Source organism: Rhinatrema bivittatum, chromosome 16 (genome assembly GCF_901001135.1).
Source record: "Rhinatrema bivittatum chromosome 16, aRhiBiv1.1, whole genome shotgun sequence".
Taxonomy (NCBI): Eukaryota; Metazoa; Chordata; class Amphibia; order Gymnophiona; family Rhinatrematidae; genus Rhinatrema; species Rhinatrema bivittatum.
Window position 1 is genome coordinate 28050269 of NC_042630.1, and position 19696 is coordinate 28069964.

The following is a 19696-nucleotide window of genomic DNA, read 5'->3' on the forward strand; positions in this document are numbered from 1 at the left end:
GCAGCTCTGCCTCCTCCCCTCCTGGCTGACTGGAAGTCCAGGACTGGCTCATCCTGGTGTTACCTGGCACTTGCCCAGAGCTACAAAGATTGAAGGATGCTGAAATGTTTTTGTTTAATTCTACATTTTTATAATCCACAGCTATTCCCATCCACACCCCTAGGTTGAGGTCAAAATATCCTGTTCTTGATCTGACGTTTCATCTCCTTTACGGCAGAATCTAACCACCTGACTACTTATCTCGAAGGCCATAAATTACATATTGCATTCTTACCGCTATGCCAACTTTGGAACTGAAACTAATTGTAGAGTAATTGAAAGGTATTATCTGTTCTTAAATTTGCTGTTTTCCATTTTAAGGCCATGCTTGCTAAAAAGCGAAATATCAAATGTCTAGCAATAAAAACAACAGGATTGGTGCCACCTTTACTATGAACACGCTTCTTATTTAAAAAATCAATTGCCTTTCTGCACATCTGCTCTCCAGCTGTCTGCTGTATTCATGCTTTATGTGAATCAGTGCGACACCTGCATGGGTCTCTGATAAAGATTATCTTCAGCTGTCTGTGCTGTATTCATACTTTACGTGTTTCAGTGTGATGCCTGCATAGGGCTCTGATGGAGATCTGCTCTTCAGCTCTCTGTGCTGTATTCATGCTTTACGTGTATAAGTGTGATATCTGCATGGGGTTCTGATGGAGATCTGAAACCATATTCCTATTTTATGTGTACAAATGAGACATCTCCACAGGGCTCTGATGGAGATCTGTCCTTCAGCTGCCTGTGCTGTATTCATGCTTTACATGTTTCAGTATGAGCCTGCATGGGACTCTGATGGAGATCTGCTTTTTAGCTGTCTGTGCTGTATTCATGCTTTACATGTATCAGTATGAGCCTTCATGGGACTCTGATGGAGATCTGCTCTTCAGCTGTCTGTGCTGTATTCATGCTTTACATGTATCAGTGTGACGCCTGCTCGGGGTTCTGATGGAGATCTGATCTTCAGCTGTCTGTGCTGTATTCATGCTTTACATGAATCTCCAACTACACCAATTACTAATCTCCAACTACACCAATTACTAATCTCCAACTACACCTTGATTAACCATATCTTGATTAACCATATCTTCTATCGTTTACCTGTGTGAATTAATCCTGTCCTTTCTCTTCCTTCTCAGCCAAGTTCTTATCACCCTGTTATATGTAACTGCCTTTTCAGCACCATTGTTATAGTTATGTTTACTATGCACCCCTGTTTTATGTGAACCAGCATGATGTGACTGCTGTCTCGAATGCCGGTATATAAATTTGAAATAAATAAAAAAAAAATGTATGAGTATGAGCCTGCATGGGGCTCTGATGGAGATCTGCTCTTCAGCTGTCTGTGCTGTATTCATGCTTTACATGTATCAGTGTGACGCCTACTCGGGGTTCTGATGGAGATCTGATCTTCAGCTGTCTGTGCTGTATTCATGTTTTACATGTATGAGTATGAGTCTGCATGGGACTCTGATGGAGATCTGTCCTTCAGCTGCCTGTGCTGAATTCATGCTTTACATGTATCAGTGTGACGCCTGCATGGGGCTCTGATGGAGATCTGTCCTTCAGCTGTCTGTGCTTTATTCATGCTTTACATGTATCAGTATGAGCCTGCATGGGACTCTGATGGAGATCTGCTCTTCAGCTGCCTGTGCTGTATTCATGCTTTATGTTTATTAGTGTGATGTCTGCACAGGGCTGTGATGGAGATCCGTCCTTCAGCTGCCTGTGCTGTATTCATGCTTTATGTCTATTAGTGTGACGCCTGCATGGGGCTCTGATGGAGATCTGTCCTTCAGCTGCCTGTGCTGTATTCATGCTTTATGTCTATTAGTGTGACACCTGCATGGGGCTTTGATGGAGATCTGTACTTCAGCTGCCTGTGCTGTATTCATGCTTTATGTCTATTAGTGTGATGCCTGCATGGGACTCTGATGGGGATCTGTCCTTCAGCTGTCTGTGCTGTATTCCTGCTTTACCGGTATCGGTTTGACATCTGTGTGTCTGCATGGGAATGGGGGGAGAGGGTGATGAGCAGAACTGCAGCGCTCCTGATCATGCTGGGTGTGGCCTCGAAGGATGTCACAAACTCTAGATCCCTTTTATCTGCTAAATTAGGCAGAGCCCTGCCACTTGAGAAGGAGAAGCTGCGCTCCTTCTCCTCGCAGGCGTTGCATTCAGTTTTTTGGGGGGGGTGACTTTCCTTCCACCTACAGGGCTCCAGGGCGAGCTGCCCGAGGGCTGAGAAGGCCCAGGCTGGAGTGTTAGGGAGGAGAAGCAGGACAGGAAAGAAAGAGACTGGAGCCCCCTTCATTTATTTCAGAGCACTCGTTATATGGGGATCCTCTTTATTTTAATTGGCCGACGTGACAAACAGCACAAAAGCTTCTGCCCCGGAGGAACGCCCCCCTCTCTCGGACAGCTGAAATATTCCCAGCATGCTGTGTAAGGTGTTACACTCACTGCAAAAATAAGATCCCTCCCCGCCTTATACTGGCCCCACTCCCTCCCCGAGCTGCCATCCACCCCCCCACTGCCAGCAGAATACACAGGGTAGGAGCCAGGCCTCCCTCCTCAAAACGGTGTCCCTGGCCCTGCTCATTCCTAGGAGGTGTGTGTGAAGGGAGGGGAGGGCAGGGGAAGGTGGTGAAACAGGGGAGTGGGGGATGGAGAGAGAAGCCATTATGGTGGAGCCGAGCAGGAGGCTCCTGGCCTGGTGGAGTTTCCTGGACCGGGGGGGGCGGAGGAGTCACTGCGTCCTGCTCCATCATCGCTGGAGGAGCAGGACCTGATGCTTGCTCCATACCGAACCAAATCAAAGCATAAGGAAAGGAAATCCGCCTTCCGGCACGGCCGGGAGTGAAGCTGATCTTGGTCTTCCTTCCTCTTCTCCACCACAGAGCTGAGAGGTCGTTCAGTGCGTCCTAGGGAGATCAGCGCAGGGCTCGATGGGGGCCTCCACCTGGCCTGAGAACCCTGAGTGACAAACCCCGGCGCTTTTCTCTCTCTCTCTCTCTCTCTCTTCCCGGATGAAAGGATGAGGCGGGGTTGGCAAACCTGGGCCATTCCCTTCCCTGCAAGTCTCCTCAGGTGGGAAAGCCTCAGTGGAGAAGCCCCCTGCCTCCCTCTCCCTTCAGAGGATGCTTTCCTTGTAAACCCAGCTGAGGCTGTGGGGTCGCCTGCGCTCCAGCCTCCTTCCGGAGAGGAGGCGCCGTAGGGACGAGGTGGAGCTGAGGTCGCCGCAGCTCTGCAGGTGGATTCCCTCCTGAGACGGGACGAGCCCCGCCTGCCATGGTGCTCCTGGGATCTAGAGCCGCAAAAGAGAGAGTGTGGAGGATGAGGTGAAGAGGTGGCGCACCACAAACTGAGCCCTAAACCCCGCCCAGGGCACCCTGTTCCTACTACTCGTCGCTTCCACAGTGCTACGGAAGCATTCAGGGGCTTCAGGAGATGCCGGGTGACCAGTGATGGGAGTTGGGCAAATGCCATCCCTAGACAGCGTCGGTGCCGGCGTGCCCCGCTTCCCCTCCCCCACCAAGAGCGAACCTCGGAGTCCTGCCTTGCTCCTTCTGCTGCCTCTACCACCACCACCCCCCGAGCAAACCAAGGCTCGGACCTTCACAGGCCCAGTCCCCACAGAGAAGCCCAGAGGGGCTGGCGACTGGAGTGCAGACTTATTCCCCACACATTCCTTGATGGAGGAGGTGTGGCCGCAGCCGGCTCTTGAAAGGTGCAAGGCAGGACTGGCAGTCTGTGGGACTGATGAAGCAAGAGGGTAGGTGATCTAAGAACGCCGTGTAGGCAAATAGTGGATTAGACACCAGATGTTGTCCGAAAATTCTTTATTTGAATGGAGACACAAGATTCATACTTTTGCCCGACTCAGGCCGAGTTTCGCCCCACCGGGGCTGCCTCAGGGGCTGTATGTAGATTTTTATAAATTCAATATTCAATATATTTATATACATGATTCGAGTGTCTGATAGCTGCCAAAAACGTGATCTTTGCTCAGGGCAAGATTACTTCTCAAAGTGCTACATAAACTGTAATGCGCAGCGTTTGACGTTTTTCACAGTTTATGTAGCACTTTGAGAAGTAATCTTGCCCTGAGCAAAGATCACGTTTTTGGCAGCTATCAGACACTCGAATCATGTATATAAATATATTGAATATTGAATTTATAAAAATCTACATACAGCCCCTGAGGCAGCCCCGGTGGGGCGAAACTCGGCCTGAGTCGGGCAAAAGTATGAATCTTGTGTCTCCATTCAAATAAAGAATTTTCGGACAACATCTGGCAGTCTGTGGGGCAGGAAATGCGCCTCACCCCCCCTCCCAAACTTTCCTGTCCCGGTGCCCCACAGAGTAAATCCAGGTCTGCATGAGACATCTGGTCGGGTCAGACTTCCACATGTAAAGGTATTACTTTCCAAGTAATAGAGCCTTCATAATAATTGTCAACAGGAATACTAAGATTGCAGAGCTTTAGCAGCAGGTTTCTATGACAGCTGTGAAATCTTTCATAGGCCCAAGCTCTCCAGAGCCTACCTGCCCTGCTTTTTTACCTGCTTCTGGCAGCAGGAGCTGTTCCCAGCCTGCTCTGCTCCCGGGGCGAGGTTGCGCTTGGACCTCTGCAGAAACCTGGCCACCAGGACCTTGGTGCCGCGGCACACCTTGAGGTCGCCCAGGGAGCGGGCGCCGCTCTGCGACAGCTTCTGCACCACTCTCTTGGTCACCCGAAGCTTGTTCCGTCCAAACGACATGGCCCTGAACAGCTGCGGGGAGTCGCACTGGGATCCGCGGAGGAGGCAAGCCTCGGAGCACAGCACTGCCGGGGGGGAGATCAGAGAGAGGCAAGGAGTCATACACAGCCAGGTGGGGAGACGGGCCAAACATTTGCGCTTATTACTCTGAGCAAGACTCCGGGTCCTGACGGATAACATTCCTCAAGGAACTTGCCGGTGGTTTCCGAAACCAAGATTTACCGGTTTAGAATTTCTTACTCCACGTTACAGTAAACACTGCCCAGGGACTCCCTCCTCACCTGTGTTCCTGGAGGAGAAGGATGCTTCGTCCTGCAGAGCTTTGCTGTACAGAGGATCCCTGAAATCCGCTGGAAGGGGAAACAGACAGAGCATTAACCCATCGGAGAGCCCCGGCCCCAGGGCAGTGTGGGGATGGAAACGCATCTGGTCTCCGATACACAGAGAGTTCAGATAAATCCTTGCAAGATTTCTTCTTCCCACCCATATTGTCTCTGTCCCCTTCCTGCCCCCTCTCTCTGTCTCTCAACAGTTACTGTATCTGATTATTGCCCCTGCTGTGCCCTATCTGTCCCCCTCCTCCCACAGAAGTTACTGTATCTCTGTTTATTTCACCCCCCCTGTTTTTCTGGCCTGTCTGTTAGTCTCCTCCTACATCAGAAATTCAATTGGACTGATTATGTTACTCACCAGTGTCAGTAGAAGAGGAAATTGCAGGGTCGCTGTGTGATCTGGTAAGTGACTGGAGGGTGCACCCCCCGCCGGGGGTTAATAGACGTGCGCTTTCACTGCACCGTCTCTGGGGACGCTCTGAGGCCTGGCGTGAAGAACTTAAGCTCCCTTGTCCATGCACGGGTATTTTCCCTTTCACACGGACTTCTGGAAGGCAGGGTCCCAAAGACTGTCCAATTGCTTCCAGTCTGTTGCAGCTGTGGGTCATAGCCCCGCCAGCCTCAGGAAGACTATCGTAGCAAGCACTGGGGGTCGAGCAGGAGTAGGACCTTTCACTCCTAACCCTGGGGCGCGGGCACTCCTCGAAGGGTCCTTGAAGGCCCAGGGTGGGGCTGTGCAAGTGGTGACCACACTGCACACAGTCCACACTCAGACAGTAATCTGCCCGACTCCGCTGAATGGAGCGGAAGAGAATGTAGTCCACGGATTTCATCGAACCCTGTAATTCCAGCAGACAGGAGTCTTCTGAGGAGCTGCTCTCATTGGGCATATCGATAATCTCAGACATCACCAGGGATCCACTGTCCATGGACACTGCAATTCACAAGTATCACGTCACCAGAGAGTCACTATACATGGACACCGCAGTACACAAGTCCAAGGACACTAAAATGCACAAGTATCAAGTTAGCAGAGAGTCATTATCCATGGACACTGCAATTCACAAGTATCACATCACCAGAGAGTCAATGTCCATGGGCACTACAATGTACAAGTATCATCGCAGTACACAAGTATCACGTCACCAGAGAGTCATTGTCCATAGACACTGCAATTCACAAGTATCACGTCACCAGAGAGTCACTATACATGGACACCGCAGTACACAAGTCCAAAGACACTAAAATGCACAAAGTATCACGTCACCAGACAGTCACTGTCCATGGACACCACAATTAACAAGTATCACGTCACCAGACAGTCACTGTCCATTGACACTGCAGTATACAAGTATTATGTCACCAGTCACTGTCCATGGACACCGCAGTACACAAGTATCATGTCACCAGACAGTCACTGTCCATGGACACTGCAGTACACAAATATCACGTCACCAGAGAATCACTGTGCATGGACACTAAAATGCACAAATATCATGTCACCAGAGAGTTACTGTCCATGGACACCGCAGTACACAAGTATCACATCACCACCAGACAGTCACTGTCCATGGACACCGCAGTACACAATATCATGTCACCAGAGAGTCACTGTCCATGGACAGCGCAGTACACAAGTATCATGTCACCACCAGACAGTCACTGTCCATGGACACCGCAGTACACAATATCACGTCACCAGAGAGTCACTGTCCATGGACACCGCAGTACACAAGTATCACGTCACAAGAGAGTCAATGTCCATGGACACTAAATGTACAAGTATCATCGCAGTACACAAGTATCACATCACCAGAGAGTCATTGTCCATGGACACTGCAATTCACAAGTATCACGTCACCAGAGAGTCACTGTCCATGGACAGTGCAGTACACAAATATCATGTCACCAGAGAATCACTGTGCATGGACACTAAAATGCACAAATATCATGTCACCAGAGAGTCACTGTCCATGGACACTACAATGTACAAGTATCACATCAACAGAGAGTCACTGTCCATGGACACCGCAGTACACAAGTATCACGTCACCACCAGACAGTCACTGTCCATGGACACCGCAGTACACAATATCACGTCACCAGAGAGTCACTGTCCATGGACACCGCAGTACACAAGTATCATGTCACCAGACAGTCACTGTCCATGGACACCGCAGTACACAAGTATCACGTCACCACTAGACAGTCACTGTCCATGGACACCGCAGTACACAATATCACATCACCACCAGACAGTCACTGTCCATGGACACCGCAGTACACAAGTATCACGTCAACAGTCACTGTCCATGGACATTACAGTGCACAAGTATCATGTTACCAGAGAGTCACTGTCCATGGACACCGCAGTACACAAGTATCATGTCACCAGTCACTGTCCATGGACACCGCAGTACACAATATCACATCACCAGAGAGTCCCTGTCCATGGACACAGCAGTACACAAGTATCACGTCAACAGACAGTCACTGTCCATGGACATTACAGTGCACAAGTATCATGTTACCAGAGAGTCACTGTCCATGGACACCACAATAAAGAAGTATCACAAGTCTTACTTTCCCTTTCCATGTCTCTCTCTCCATATGTAGGATTGGAGTAGAGTTTTCTTACCTTCCCCACTCAGTGCAGCTGAGTTAATTCTGTCACGGGCACTTGTGTGAGGCATTTCGTTAGCCTGAGAGTCAAACAATGTTGCCTGAAAGGAACCAAATTAATAATTGACATTTCTACCCAAATGTTATCCAAACAGCATCTCCATTAGCTTTGTGGCAATTAGTGCTGCATGCAGCCACCTCTGGGATGGACAGATGGCTTTGCCACTAATCGCACTGCTTGTGAGCTGGATGAAAGCTGACAAGAGCAGGGGGGGTGAACGAGATTGTTCCTACCCCTGTAACGGAAATGTAAAGTGAAGCTACACCAAGGTGGTAGAGCGGGATTGGCACCCGCGGTCCTGGATTCCCTCTGGTTACTATCGTCCCATCACACGCCTCCTCCGCCCCTTACCTGGCTGTCTCCCCTCAGCCCCATGACGGTTTCATAGGATGGGGGGAAGTCCGTGGGATACAGAGGAACGGGGCTGTCCATGGATCCGTTGTACGTGATGCTGCAATGAGACAGGATCAGCGCGTCAGTTGCTCCTCTTTAAATAACCCGCGGTGTGGGAGTCACCCCAACCCCCGCCTTTATCCCACTGCTCCCTCTGACCTTAAAAGCTCCCAGAGCTGTCTCCAGGGACGGTGCTGAATCAGCTTTGGGGCTGCGCAGGCGGCATGGGGCCATCTACCTAGGGCCCCGAGTATTTGAAAGCGCCAAATACCCGACCCGATGGACGGGCTTCAAAGGGGCTCCCCTCCAGGGCAGTCTGGCACCCTCTCCTGCCTAGGAGTGCCAACCCCTGAAATTCGGCCTTCGGCCTAGCTCAGGTGAGCGCCGTAGGAAGGCAGAGGAGGCTCCAAAGTCAGACGTGTAAGAGAAACATCCTGGTTTCTGCCATCACGCGGCCTTACCAGATGGATCCCTGGCATGAGGAACGGCCTGCGCCAGCCCTGGTTCCAAGTCCCTGCACGGGCCGCGGCAAAACCAGGACTCGTTCAGTTCCTGCTGGATGACTTGGTAAACCCCCACCACAGGGGAGAATCCCGAATCCCTCCCAGCCCCCCCTTGGTGTCCCTCGGCAATCTCACCTCTGAGCATCGGTCTCGGAGCTGCAGGTGTATTCCGGAGGGTAGTACGGAGGGGGTGGCACTGGGGGCACAAACTCCTCGCTCTCTGCCATGTTCTGCAGGAAGGTATCCTGAGCGGACAGGCACTCCAGATTGACAGAGGTGGACCTCTGAGGAATGAGCTGAGGGATGCAAAGCGAAAGAAGTGAGAAAGGACCCGGAGAGGCCTTTCCTGCTGCGACTATGACCTTGTACCGACCTTCAAACAGCACAGAAACGAATGGGGACGCTGGCTGAGGCATGAGCATGAATAGGGGTGACCTTGAAGGAAAACTATCATCAGACCTTCTGCTCTGGACATGTCTGCTGGTTACCCTCTCCTCGCCTTTTAGTGTCACAATGTCCGACAATCCCCTCTTCCCTTCCCCTCCAAAAACCGCTGCACAGCTCATGACATCTGCAGTGGATCAGAACTGGGACTGATGCAGTCTGCCCTAGGAGACCTGCAGCCGCCCCTGGTGACAGGTCCTCAGCACGGGGCAGTGGTCTGATAGTTTAGCCTTAAAGGAGGAGAGAGGGCACAACTCCTGGGAATGTGGGAGGACTGGAGACCCCACTTACAACATGAATGACATCTTGAGAAAAGATATGAATGCAGCAGATGACGGCGGACAGGATGCAGATGATGGTGGAAAGAATGGTGAGACCACAGACACTGAAGAGCAGATCCTAAGGATACACAGAGACCAGAAGAAATCAACAACTGTGAGCATCGTCGGGCGCGATCTGAGGATACCCAGTGCTGATCCCTGATCACAGACAACCTGCTCCAGCCCCCTCTGACCCCCAAACCCGCTGCTCACAGTCACTCCCCTCCAGCCCCCTCTGACCCCCAAACCCGCTGCTCACAGTCTCTCCCCTCCAGCCCCCTCTGACCCCCAAACCCGCTGCTCACAGTCACTCCCCTCCAGCCTCCTCTGACCCCCAAACCCGCTGCTCACAGTCACTGACCCCCCAAACCCGCTGCTCACAGTCACTCCCCTCCAGCCCCCTCTGACCCCCAAACCCGCTGCTCACAGTCACTCCCCTCCAGCCCCCTCTGACCCCCAAACCCGCTGCTCACAGTCTCTCCCCTCCAGCCCCCTCTGACCCCCAAACCCGCTGCTCACAGTCACTCCCCTCCAGCCCCCTCTGACCCCCAAACCCACTGCTCACAGTCACTCCCCTCCAGCCCCCTCTGACCCCCAAACCCGCTGCTCACAGTCACTGACCCCCCAAACCCGCTGCTCACTGTCACTCCCCTCCAGTCCCCTCTGACCCCCCCAAACCCGCTGCTCACAGTCACTGACCCCCAAACCCGCTGCTCACTGTCACTCCCCTCCAGTCCCCTCTGACCCCCCCAAACCCGCTGCTCACAGACACTGACCCCCCAAACCCGCTGCTCACAGTCACTCCCCTCCAGTCCCCTCTGACCCCCCCCCAAACCCGCTGCTTACAGTCACTCCCCTCCAGTCCCCACTGACCCCCCAAACCTGCTGCTCACAGTCACTCCCCTCCATCCCCCTCTGACCCCCCCAAACCCACTGCTCACAGTCACTTCCCTCCAGCCCCCTCTGACCCCCCCCAAACCCGCTGCTCACAGTCACTCCCCTCCAGCCCCCTCTGACCCCCCCCAAACCCGCTACTCACAGTCACTCCCCTCCAACCCCCTCAGACCCCCCCAAACCCGCTGCTCACAGTCACTCCCCTCCAACCCCTTCTGGTACCCGCATTACCTTCAGGATGGTGCGGATACCACGGCAGTCTGGGTTTGGATACATTGTCAGGATCTCATCCTCCCTGTTGCAGGACAATGGGAGGGACTGCTCCGAGAGGACCTGACAGCAGACGCACCAATCCCGCTCCTCAAAGCCAGAATCGAGGGGGGGGGGGGAGAAGGATAGAAACAGAGGTCACAGGATGCACAAAGCTCCAGCAGAAATGTTTTGCATTGCACCATCAGAAAGCTTTCTAAAGCTGGGTGGCATTTTTTGCTAGGCTCGGGTATCAGGGATGCCTAGAGCAGGTTCATCCTAAGGCAGGGGCCAGTGTTTCCAGCTGCTGCATTTGAAAGATCTTTAACATTTTGTCTTGCAAGCAAAGTGGTTCATTTAATACAACAATAAATATCAATAATCGATATCAATTAAAAATACACTTCAGATAAAACAAAGCAAATGCAAGTAAAAATAATAACAAAATACAAATAATGCCACATACTATCGAACATATAAAATAATGACAATATTGCACACCACGTACACAACGTCCAGCCCATAGAAGATAGCACACTCCAGGAATGCTAGTCCTAACTTTCTCACACCCTGAGCCTTGCCACACAATACAAGGACATGATGTGAGCATCACTGTGACACTAACCTAGAATGGTACCTTAAACATTAAAAAGACAGGCCTTGCTTCTAAACTGACTGCACTCCATAGCAAGGGAGCCTGATCCATAGAGAATACAAGAACTGCCAGATTGGGTCAAACCAAAGGGCCATCAAGCCCACTATCTGTTTCCAACAGTGGCCAATCCAGGTCACATGATCCTGACAGGATCCCAGAGAGTAGATAGATCCCATGCTGCTAATGCCCATAGAGAAGCAGAGGCTTTCCCCAAGCCTACCTGGTTAATAACAGGTTATGGACTTCTTCTCCGAGGCCTTGTCCAATCCTTTTAAACCCAGCTTTGCTAAATGCATTTACCACATCCTCAGGCAATGAATTCCAGAGCTTTACACTGGCTTTACCTACTCCAAGGTCCAGATTCTCAACCTTCGCCTGATTAAAGGCAAAACGGCACAGAGGCTGGTGGCACCTTAGAGATTGACAACTCTAGTGAGACACGAGCTAGGTTGCCTCTGACGAGGTGGGCTCTTGTCCGCAATGATTCCAGGCACCACCAGCCTCTGTGACCCCACTGACATGGCTTCCCTCTCTGGCTGCTCAATGTGAACATCCTCTGGAGGAACATCTGGGCAGAAATAGGGAGCCAGTCGGGGCTCCGTGACCTGCCCCTCATTCACAGCGCACCTGTGTCCACATCCAGGGAGCAGCAAGAGTGAACAACACAATCCACCACAACCCATTCTGCTGCCAAACTTCCATTCCCAGCGAAAGCTGGTGAGATCAGACCTCCCCCTCCCCAAGTGCACCAGCATCCATTTCCTCCATAAATATTTCCACCCTTGGCTGTTTGCAGGGCTTTGATAGCTTTGGAAATGCGGGGCCTATGCCCATGCTCTTTGTTCCGAGTCTCTGGTGGCGATAAGGGTAGGATTGTCTGCCGCACACCTCATCCCATGGCGACCCAAGAAGAGGCCTGGGAGGCCCTGAGTGAGAGAGAGAGTGTGTGTGTGAGAGCATGAGTGATTGTGAGAGCGTGTGTGAGAGCATGTGAATGTCTGTGAATGTGTTGGCGTGAGAACATTGTGTGTGTATGTGTTTGTGTGTCAGAGAGAGGGAGTGTATGTGTATGGCACAGAAAGGCCTCCCCCCCAACTAATGCACAACAATCTCAGGGTGATGGGAAATCAAAATGTTCTAGATATGGAGAGTAGATTAGCTTATCTGTTTTAGTTTTAATAGCTGGGTATTATTTGATGTATCTGCTCTTTTTAAATATTTTACTGATGTTTGAGAACATTTTAAACATCTTTCTATGAGTTTTATTTATTGGATACTATGCTTTTCATCATTTGTTTTAAAATATGGATTTTTGTTATTAGTATGGTTTTACTTTACTGATTGAGCATTTATATTTTTTTTATTTTATTGTTTTATGAGGCATGGTGATGTTTCTGTTTTTTCCACTGTTGCACTGCATGCAGAGTCTGACTTGTTGCAGTTTCCAGTTCAGTTTTTATCCACGTTTCTATTTATAATTTATGGTCCCTTTATTCTGTATTTGGCGAGAGTCTGTCTAAGTTCTGCATGTGTGATCGAGGTGAGGGATTCTCCTAGCTTGTAGCTTCTGAACAGGGATCTATAGCAGCCTAACTTGTTCTGTTGTCCTCATAGCAGGTGGCTTGGTGTTTTAGGTCCTGGTGTAATATTTGCAGTGCTGCCTTTTCATGGGTAGGGTTGTCACTGTTGGAGTCTGGCAGTTAGGGTGTTAAAGTATGGCAGGTTTTCTATAGATTCTGAGTACATTTTTTGCAGGGCTTTGAATTATTATGCAATGTTTCTGGGAGTTTGTGTTGCTGTTATTTTTCTATGGTGAGTGCTAAGGGGGAAGTGTCCTTCTTCTGCTCTGCACCCTTTCTTGGAGGATTTTCTATGAATGCAGGATACTGTGGAACTTGGGGTGCAGGGTTTATATCGGGCCTTCACTCCCATGCAGAATTTTTTTGGACTGATGCTGTTGCATCATTTTGTGGCAGCTTTACCAGACGGCTGAAACTGGTCGGAGGTTTCTTCGTTGCTTACAGAAAGTCCTTCTGTCTAGACGTGTCAGTGACATGCATCCCCAGCACCTTGGGACAATGGTGCAAAATGCTTGTAGCGGGGGCATCCTGTATCCGTATGGATGAAGGTAAGAGGTGGGTGTGGAGAGTGGCATGGGACCAGGATCGAATACCATTTCCCTGTCACAGGTCATGTATGATGACTTCCTGATAACAGCTGCATGGGAGCGCAGGGCAGGGTCCAATTAAGTGTTTTTTTATAGGACGTTTCTTTAGAGGGGGTGGCGGGGGAGAAGCTGATGATGGCGAGTTAATTTTCAAAACCTCGGGGGGGGGGGGGGGATGGGGGGTGCTTATGGGCCTGTGTGGCAGATATTTTAGAGGCTCAGCAACGCCTCTGACTGTTTGTGACTCTGGGAAAGCCATCACTTAACCCTGGATCTACTGTTGGAGACAGGATGCTGGGCAGGATAGACCTTGGTCTGACCCAGCCTGGCATTTCTGATGATCCTGACATGCCTGTCCAGCCTTGATCCGGCTTGCACATGCCCTCTAAGGCCATGAGATTTACCAAACAGCATGTTGGAATGGGGCCCATTGGCACCTTACAGAACACTCAAGAAAGGTCATATTATTACTGAGAATTACTGCAGGTGACAGCCAGGACAGAGAGCTGTGCAGCTCAGAACTCAGATCCTTTCTCCCCTACGTGTGACCTTCACAAAGCCACTCAACTCCCCTGCAAACCACAAGGCCTTTGGGGCAGAGACATCACCGGTGCATGAACTTGTAGGATGCAAGGTAGCTTTACGACAGTAGGGAGAGGCTGAGCCAGGCCTGGTTGTCTGCCCATTGCATGCTGGGATTTGTAGTTCCATGCTCTTTAAGAAATTGAACCTGCAAGTCCCAGCATGGAACTGGCTCAGCCTCTGTATCCTGCTGAGGAGCTCTGTGATAATCCCGTCTATGCATATACATGGAAATGATAAATTAGCAGGGTATTCCCCATCAGGGCGACAGACCTGCAGGTAACTATTTTTGTATAGTCTCTTGGACTGGGAATAGCTCTGTACCCTTTGGCAGGTTTCGAAAGATTTCACCAACTGGGCATTCTGGCAGGACAGGATGGAGCCAGCCAAGCTGAGCATGACAGAGAGCGCAGAGAGCAAGGTGAAGAACGTGATCTGAAAGACAGAGAGAAGGACATGACGTCAGGAACCCGGTGGTGGCCTCTGGCCATGTCTGCCCCATGCCAGGAGAACTCCAGGACACCTACCACCAGGGTAAAAGGTCGTCTCCAGGAAACAACACCAACCAGGCCTGAGAGGGCTAACTGTGAGCAAAGAGGAAGAGAAAAGAGTTAAGTGCTACAAAGAAAAACAGAATATCAGAACAGATAAAGAGCTCAAAGCTTCAGTCCCATAAACCCCACTTCATCTCTAGCTAAGGATCCTCAATGCTCATCTCATGCTTTATCCCACATTCCCCCACAGCTAAGGATCCTCTGTGCTTATCCCAGGCTTTACCCCTCACTCCCCCACAGCTAAGGATCCTCTGTGCTTATCCCAGGCTTTATCCCTCACTCCCCCACAGCTAAGCATCCTCTGTGCTTATCCCAGGCTTTACCCCTCACTCCCCCACAGCTAAGGATCCTCTGTGCTTATCCCAGGCTTTACCCCTCACTCCCCCCCCCCCCCCCCCCACAGCTAAGGATCCTCTGTGCTTACTCCAGGCTTTACCCCTCACTCCCCCACAGCTAAGGATCCTCTGTGCTTATCCCAGGCTTTACCCCTCACTCCCCCACAGCTAAGGATCCTCTGTGCTTATCCCAGGCTTTACCCCTCACTCCCCCACAGCTAAGGATCCTCTGTGCTTATCCCAGGCTTTACCCTTCACTCCCCCACAGCTAAGGATCCTCTGTCCTTATCCCAGGCTTTACCCTTCATTCCCCCACAGCTAAGGATCCTCTGTGCTTATCCCAGGCTTTACCCCTCACTCCCCCACAGCTAAGGATCCTCTGTGCTTATCCCAGGCTTTACCCCTCACTCCCCCACAGCTAAGGATCCTCTGTGCTTACCCCAGGCTTTACCCCTCACTCCCCCCACAGCTAAGGATCCTCTGTGCTTATCCCAGGCTTTACCCCTCACTCCCCCACAGCTAAGGATCCTCTGTGCTTATCCCAGGCTTTACCCCTCACTCCCCCTCAGCTAAGGATCCTCTGTGCTTATCCCAGGCTTTACCCCTCACTCCCCCACAGCTAAGGATCCTCTGTGCCTATCCCAGGCTTTACCCCTCACTCCCCCACAGCTAAGGATCCTCTGTGCCTATCCCAGGCTTTACCCCTCACTCCCCCCACAGCTAAGGATCCTCTGTGCTTATCCCAGGCTTTACCCCTCACTCCCCCATAGCTAAGGATCCTCTGTGCTTATCCCAGGCTTTACCCCTCACTCCCCCATAGCTAAGGATCCTCTGTGCTTATCCCAGGCTTTACCCCTCACTCCCCCACAGCTAAGGATCCTCTGTGCTTATCCCAGGCTTTACCCCTCACTCCCCCACAGCTAAGGATCCTCTGTGCCTATCCCAGGCTTTACCCCTCACTCCCCCCACAGCTAAGGATCCTCTGTGCTTATCCCAGGCTTTACCCCTCACTCCCCCATAGCTAAGGATCCTCTGTGCTTATCCCAGGCTTTACCCCTCACTCCCCCACAGCTAAGGATCCTCTGTGCTTATCCCAGGCTTTACCCCTCACTCCCCCATAGCTAAGGATCCTCTGTGCTTATCCCAGGCTTTACCCCTCACTCCCCCACAGCTAAGGATCCTCTGTGCTTATCCCAGGCTTTACCCCTCACTCCCCCCCACAGCTAAGCATCCTCTGTGCTTATCCCAGGCTTTACCCCTCACTCCCCCCACAGCTAAGGATCCTCTGTGCTTATCCCAGGCTTTACCCCTCACTCCCCCACAGCTAAGGATCCTCTGTGCTTATCCCAGGCTTTACCCCTCACTCCCCCCCACAGCTAAGGATCCTCTGTGCTTATCCCAGGCTTTACCCCTCACTCCCCCCACAGCTAAGGATCCTCTGTGCTTATCCCAGGCTTTACCCCTCACTCCCCACAGCTGAGGATCCTCTGTGCTTATCCCAGGCTTTACCCCTCACTCCCCCACAGCTAAGGATCCTCTGTGCTTATCCCAGAATTTACCCCTCACTCCCCCCACAGCTATGGATCCTCTGTGCTTATCCCAGGCTTTACCCCTCACTCCCCCCACAGCTAAGGATCCTCTGTGCTTATCCCAGGCTTTACCCCTCACTCCCCCACAGCTAAGGATCCTCTGTGCTTATCCCAGGCTTTACCCCTCACTCCCCCCACAGCTAAGGATCCTCTGTGCTTATCCCAGGCTTTAACCCTCACTCCCTCACAGCTAAGGATCCTCTGTGCTTATCCCAGGCTTTACCCCTCACTCCCCCACAGCTAAGCATCCTCTGTGCTTATCCCAGGCTTTACCCCTCACTCCCCCCACAGCTAAGGATCCTCTGTGCTTATCCCAGGCTTTAACCCTCACTCCCTCACAGCTAAGGATCCTCTGTGCTTATCCCAGGCTTTACATCTCACTCCCCTCCAGCTAAGGATCCTCTGTGCTTATCCCAGGCTTTACCCCTCACTCCCCCACAGCTAAGGATCCTCTGTGCTTACCCCAGGCTTTACCCCTCACTCCCCCCACAGCTAAGGATCCTCTGTGCTTATCCCAGGCTTTACCCCTCACTCCCCCCACAGCTAAGGATCCTCTGTGCTTATCCCAGGCTTTAACCCTCACTCCCTCACAGCTAAGGATCCTCTGTGCTTATCCCAGGCTTTACCCCTCACTCCCCCACAGCTAAGGATCCTCTGTGCTTATCCCAGGCTTTACCCCTCACTCCCCCACAGCTAAGGATCCTCTGTGCTTATCCCAGGCTTTACCCCTCACTTCCCGACAGCTAAGGATCCTCTGTGCTTATCCCAGGCTTTACCCCTCACTTCCCCACAGCTAAGGATCCTCTGTGCTTATCCCCAGGCTTTACCCCTCACTCCCCCACAGCTAAGGATCCTCTGTGCTTATCCCAGGCTTTACCCCTCACTCCCCCACAGCTAAGGATCCTCTGTGCTTATCCCAGGCTTTACCCCTCACTCCCCCACAGCTAAGGATCCTCTGAGCTTATCCCAGGCTTTACCCCCTCACTTCCCCACAGCTAAGGATCCTCTGTGCTTACCCCAGGCTTTACCCCTCACTCCCCCACAGCTAAGGATCCTCTGAGCTTATCCCAGGCTTTACCCCCTCACTCCCCCACAGCTAAGGATCCTCTGTGCTTACCCCAGGCTTTACCCCTCACTCCCCCACAGCTAAGGATCCTCTGTGCTTATCCCAGGCTTTACTTCTCACTCCCCCCCCCCCCCCCCCCCCCCAGCTAAGGATCTTATCTTCTTATTCCAGGTTTTTCTCCTCTCTCCCCCCAGAGCTAAGGATCCTCTGGGTTCCCCCTGGCAGGCACTTGCAGCTAGCCCTTGTGCTAATGGACCTGCTGCTTGCCAAAATAGAAAAGACAGCAGCAGCTGGCAGTGAAACAAAGAAGCCATTACCACAACTCTGATCTGGGAGTTTCAGAGCCTGCGCTCAGGTTCGAGAGGTTGACTGAGGATGCATGTGCCCTGCTCCAGTTCACAAGGCAGCTACCACTACTCTGTCTCCCTGAAGCCCTCGCCTAGCTTTTGCCTTGGTACTAAGGGGGGATATTGGTGGTCAGTAGTGTCAATTGTCAATCTGAAAGGCAAAGAAAGGGAGCTTGAATTAAGACAACCTAAGCTAGACATCGTTTCTGGGAGAGCCATGGTGGCATGCAGGGAAGGGGGAAGAGACTGGCCCATTCCAGCAGCGGGGATAAGTCCTTTGCAGTTCTTCAGATGCCTTGTAGGTTTGATCTGTGATTTTTTACAGCAACATCCTATGGGAGAGGCTGCAATAGGCAAAGAGACTCTTACACCCGTGGATATCAGACCACACACGGTGCTTTTTTCACTCAATGCACAAATGCAGCACGGCCGAGCCAGAGTGAAAGGACATTTACGAGTTATGGGTGTTTGGGGTAATTGGATTTGCAGTTTATATCAGACAGATTCTGAGTGTTATTGCAGTTGTATCTGGATTTAGAAAGGGTCTTACAGTAGGAAAAAAAACACGATAGACCAGAACACTCTCTTGTTGTCGGGGACAGAAGGAACCTCTGCACTCACAAGGCTGCAATGAGCGTGATCTGGTACCAGACCTGGTAAACTGGAACCTGGGGCTCTGGACAGTTACTATTCCGCCACGAATTTCACACACTTACCGAAAAGCCGGCCCAGGATGGACAGGAGTGCTTGATCTTGAGGGACGGCGTGATGGTTGCTGCCACCAGACTGAACGTGACGATGAGGATTCCTAAGGTGACCTGGACGAAGCCCAGGGCCAGGAGGATCTGCGACCAGGCTCTCTGCACCCGGAGATGGGACAGGCTGCGGGATGCCCTGGCCGTCAGGGACAGGCTGGAATCGGAAGGGGACGGCATGGCTTCACAAGCAGAGAGGATGCAAGCCCAGCGGAGGCGCTCAGCCTGCACCCTCATGAGAAGCCCTAGGAGGACTGGCATGCAGAAATCGTCTGAGAGGGAGCGGCCCTCCACTCGCTGGCTCCACGCGCTCTTGTCAGGGACTTTTAATTCGGTGTCTGCAGGGCCCTGCACTTGGAGCCTGAAGCCCGAGGAGGGCTGGGGGGGGTTGCCCTGCACTGAGTTGTGTTCCCAAGTGCCTCAGACGCTGACAGGATCCATCCTGTCCGCCTCAAGATAGCAGGTTACAGAGACAAGGAGCCATTTAGACACAAAGGTACCTTCATCTCTAGAACTCAGGAAGGAGCAGACTGAAGGCAGGGACAGCGTCGACGCTTTGGCTCCGGATCAGACAAAGCTCCTGGTCCTAAAGTTCCCTCAAACAACCGATTTGTAATGGATTTTTAGGAGCCGCAGACGGAAGGCGAACTGTCCCAGATGCTCAAGTTCAGCTAGGAAAAGATGTTAATGACAATACGCCGGCCCCCAGCGACCCACGGGACCGGATCTTTCTGAACGAGCAGAGGGGGGGGGGGGGGGGGGGAGGCCCCATGTAAAATCCACAATCTCTGCACCTGGGGGCCCCCTCTGGACTTCTGCTCCGCTGGAGGGGGAAACAGTGTTCACATCTTACGGAGAGATTTCAAAGGGAAAAGCTCAGCCAGCAAGGTGCAGTGTGGGTGCATCGATCGGCAGCAATGTCTCTGTCACTTGATCTGCTCAGGCATGTGGGAGGGGGGGGCGGGGGGATTTGTTCTCCTATTATACAGTATCCGGTCAAAGGCATTTCTTCAGTTCTGGCCCCTG

The 19696-nt window shown here is 51.9% G+C and overlaps 1 protein-coding gene across 1 annotated transcript; it reads right to left on the reverse strand.

Moving 5' to 3' along the window:
* Nucleotides 1-2567: 2567 nt before the first annotated feature.
* Nucleotides 2568-19364, reverse strand: FAM189B (family with sequence similarity 189 member B). The gene is made up of 12 exons (XM_029580987.1): nt 18632-19364; nt 14552-14608; nt 14349-14459; nt 10603-10731; nt 9449-9556; nt 8849-9009; nt 8169-8268; nt 7773-7857; nt 5493-6068; nt 5084-5152; nt 4605-4867; nt 2568-3346 (listed from the first exon to the last, which is right to left on the reverse strand). Exons 1-12 carry the CDS (start codon nt 18929-18931, stop codon nt 3173-3175), a joined length of 2133 nt encoding a protein of 710 aa, XP_029436847.1. The 5' UTR covers nt 18932-19364; the 3' UTR covers nt 2568-3172.
* Nucleotides 19365-19696: the final 332 nt, after the last annotated feature.

What these genes read in the sequence shown, in the direction of transcription:
- FAM189B (XM_029580987.1), bottom strand. Translation starts at nt 18,931, where the DNA reads ATGCCAGTCCTCCTAGGGCTTCTCATGAGGGTGCAGGCTGAGCGCCTC. An exon ending in CTCAAGATGTCATTCATGTT is followed by an intron (nt 9,010 to 9,448) that starts GTAAGTGGGGTC and finishes TGCATCCCTCAG; the next exon opens with CTCATTCCTCAGAGGTCCAC. An exon ending in TCCGAGACCGATGCTCAGAG is followed by an intron (nt 8,269 to 8,848) that starts GTGAGATTGCCG and finishes GTCTCATTGCAG; the next exon opens with CATCACGTACAACGGATCCA.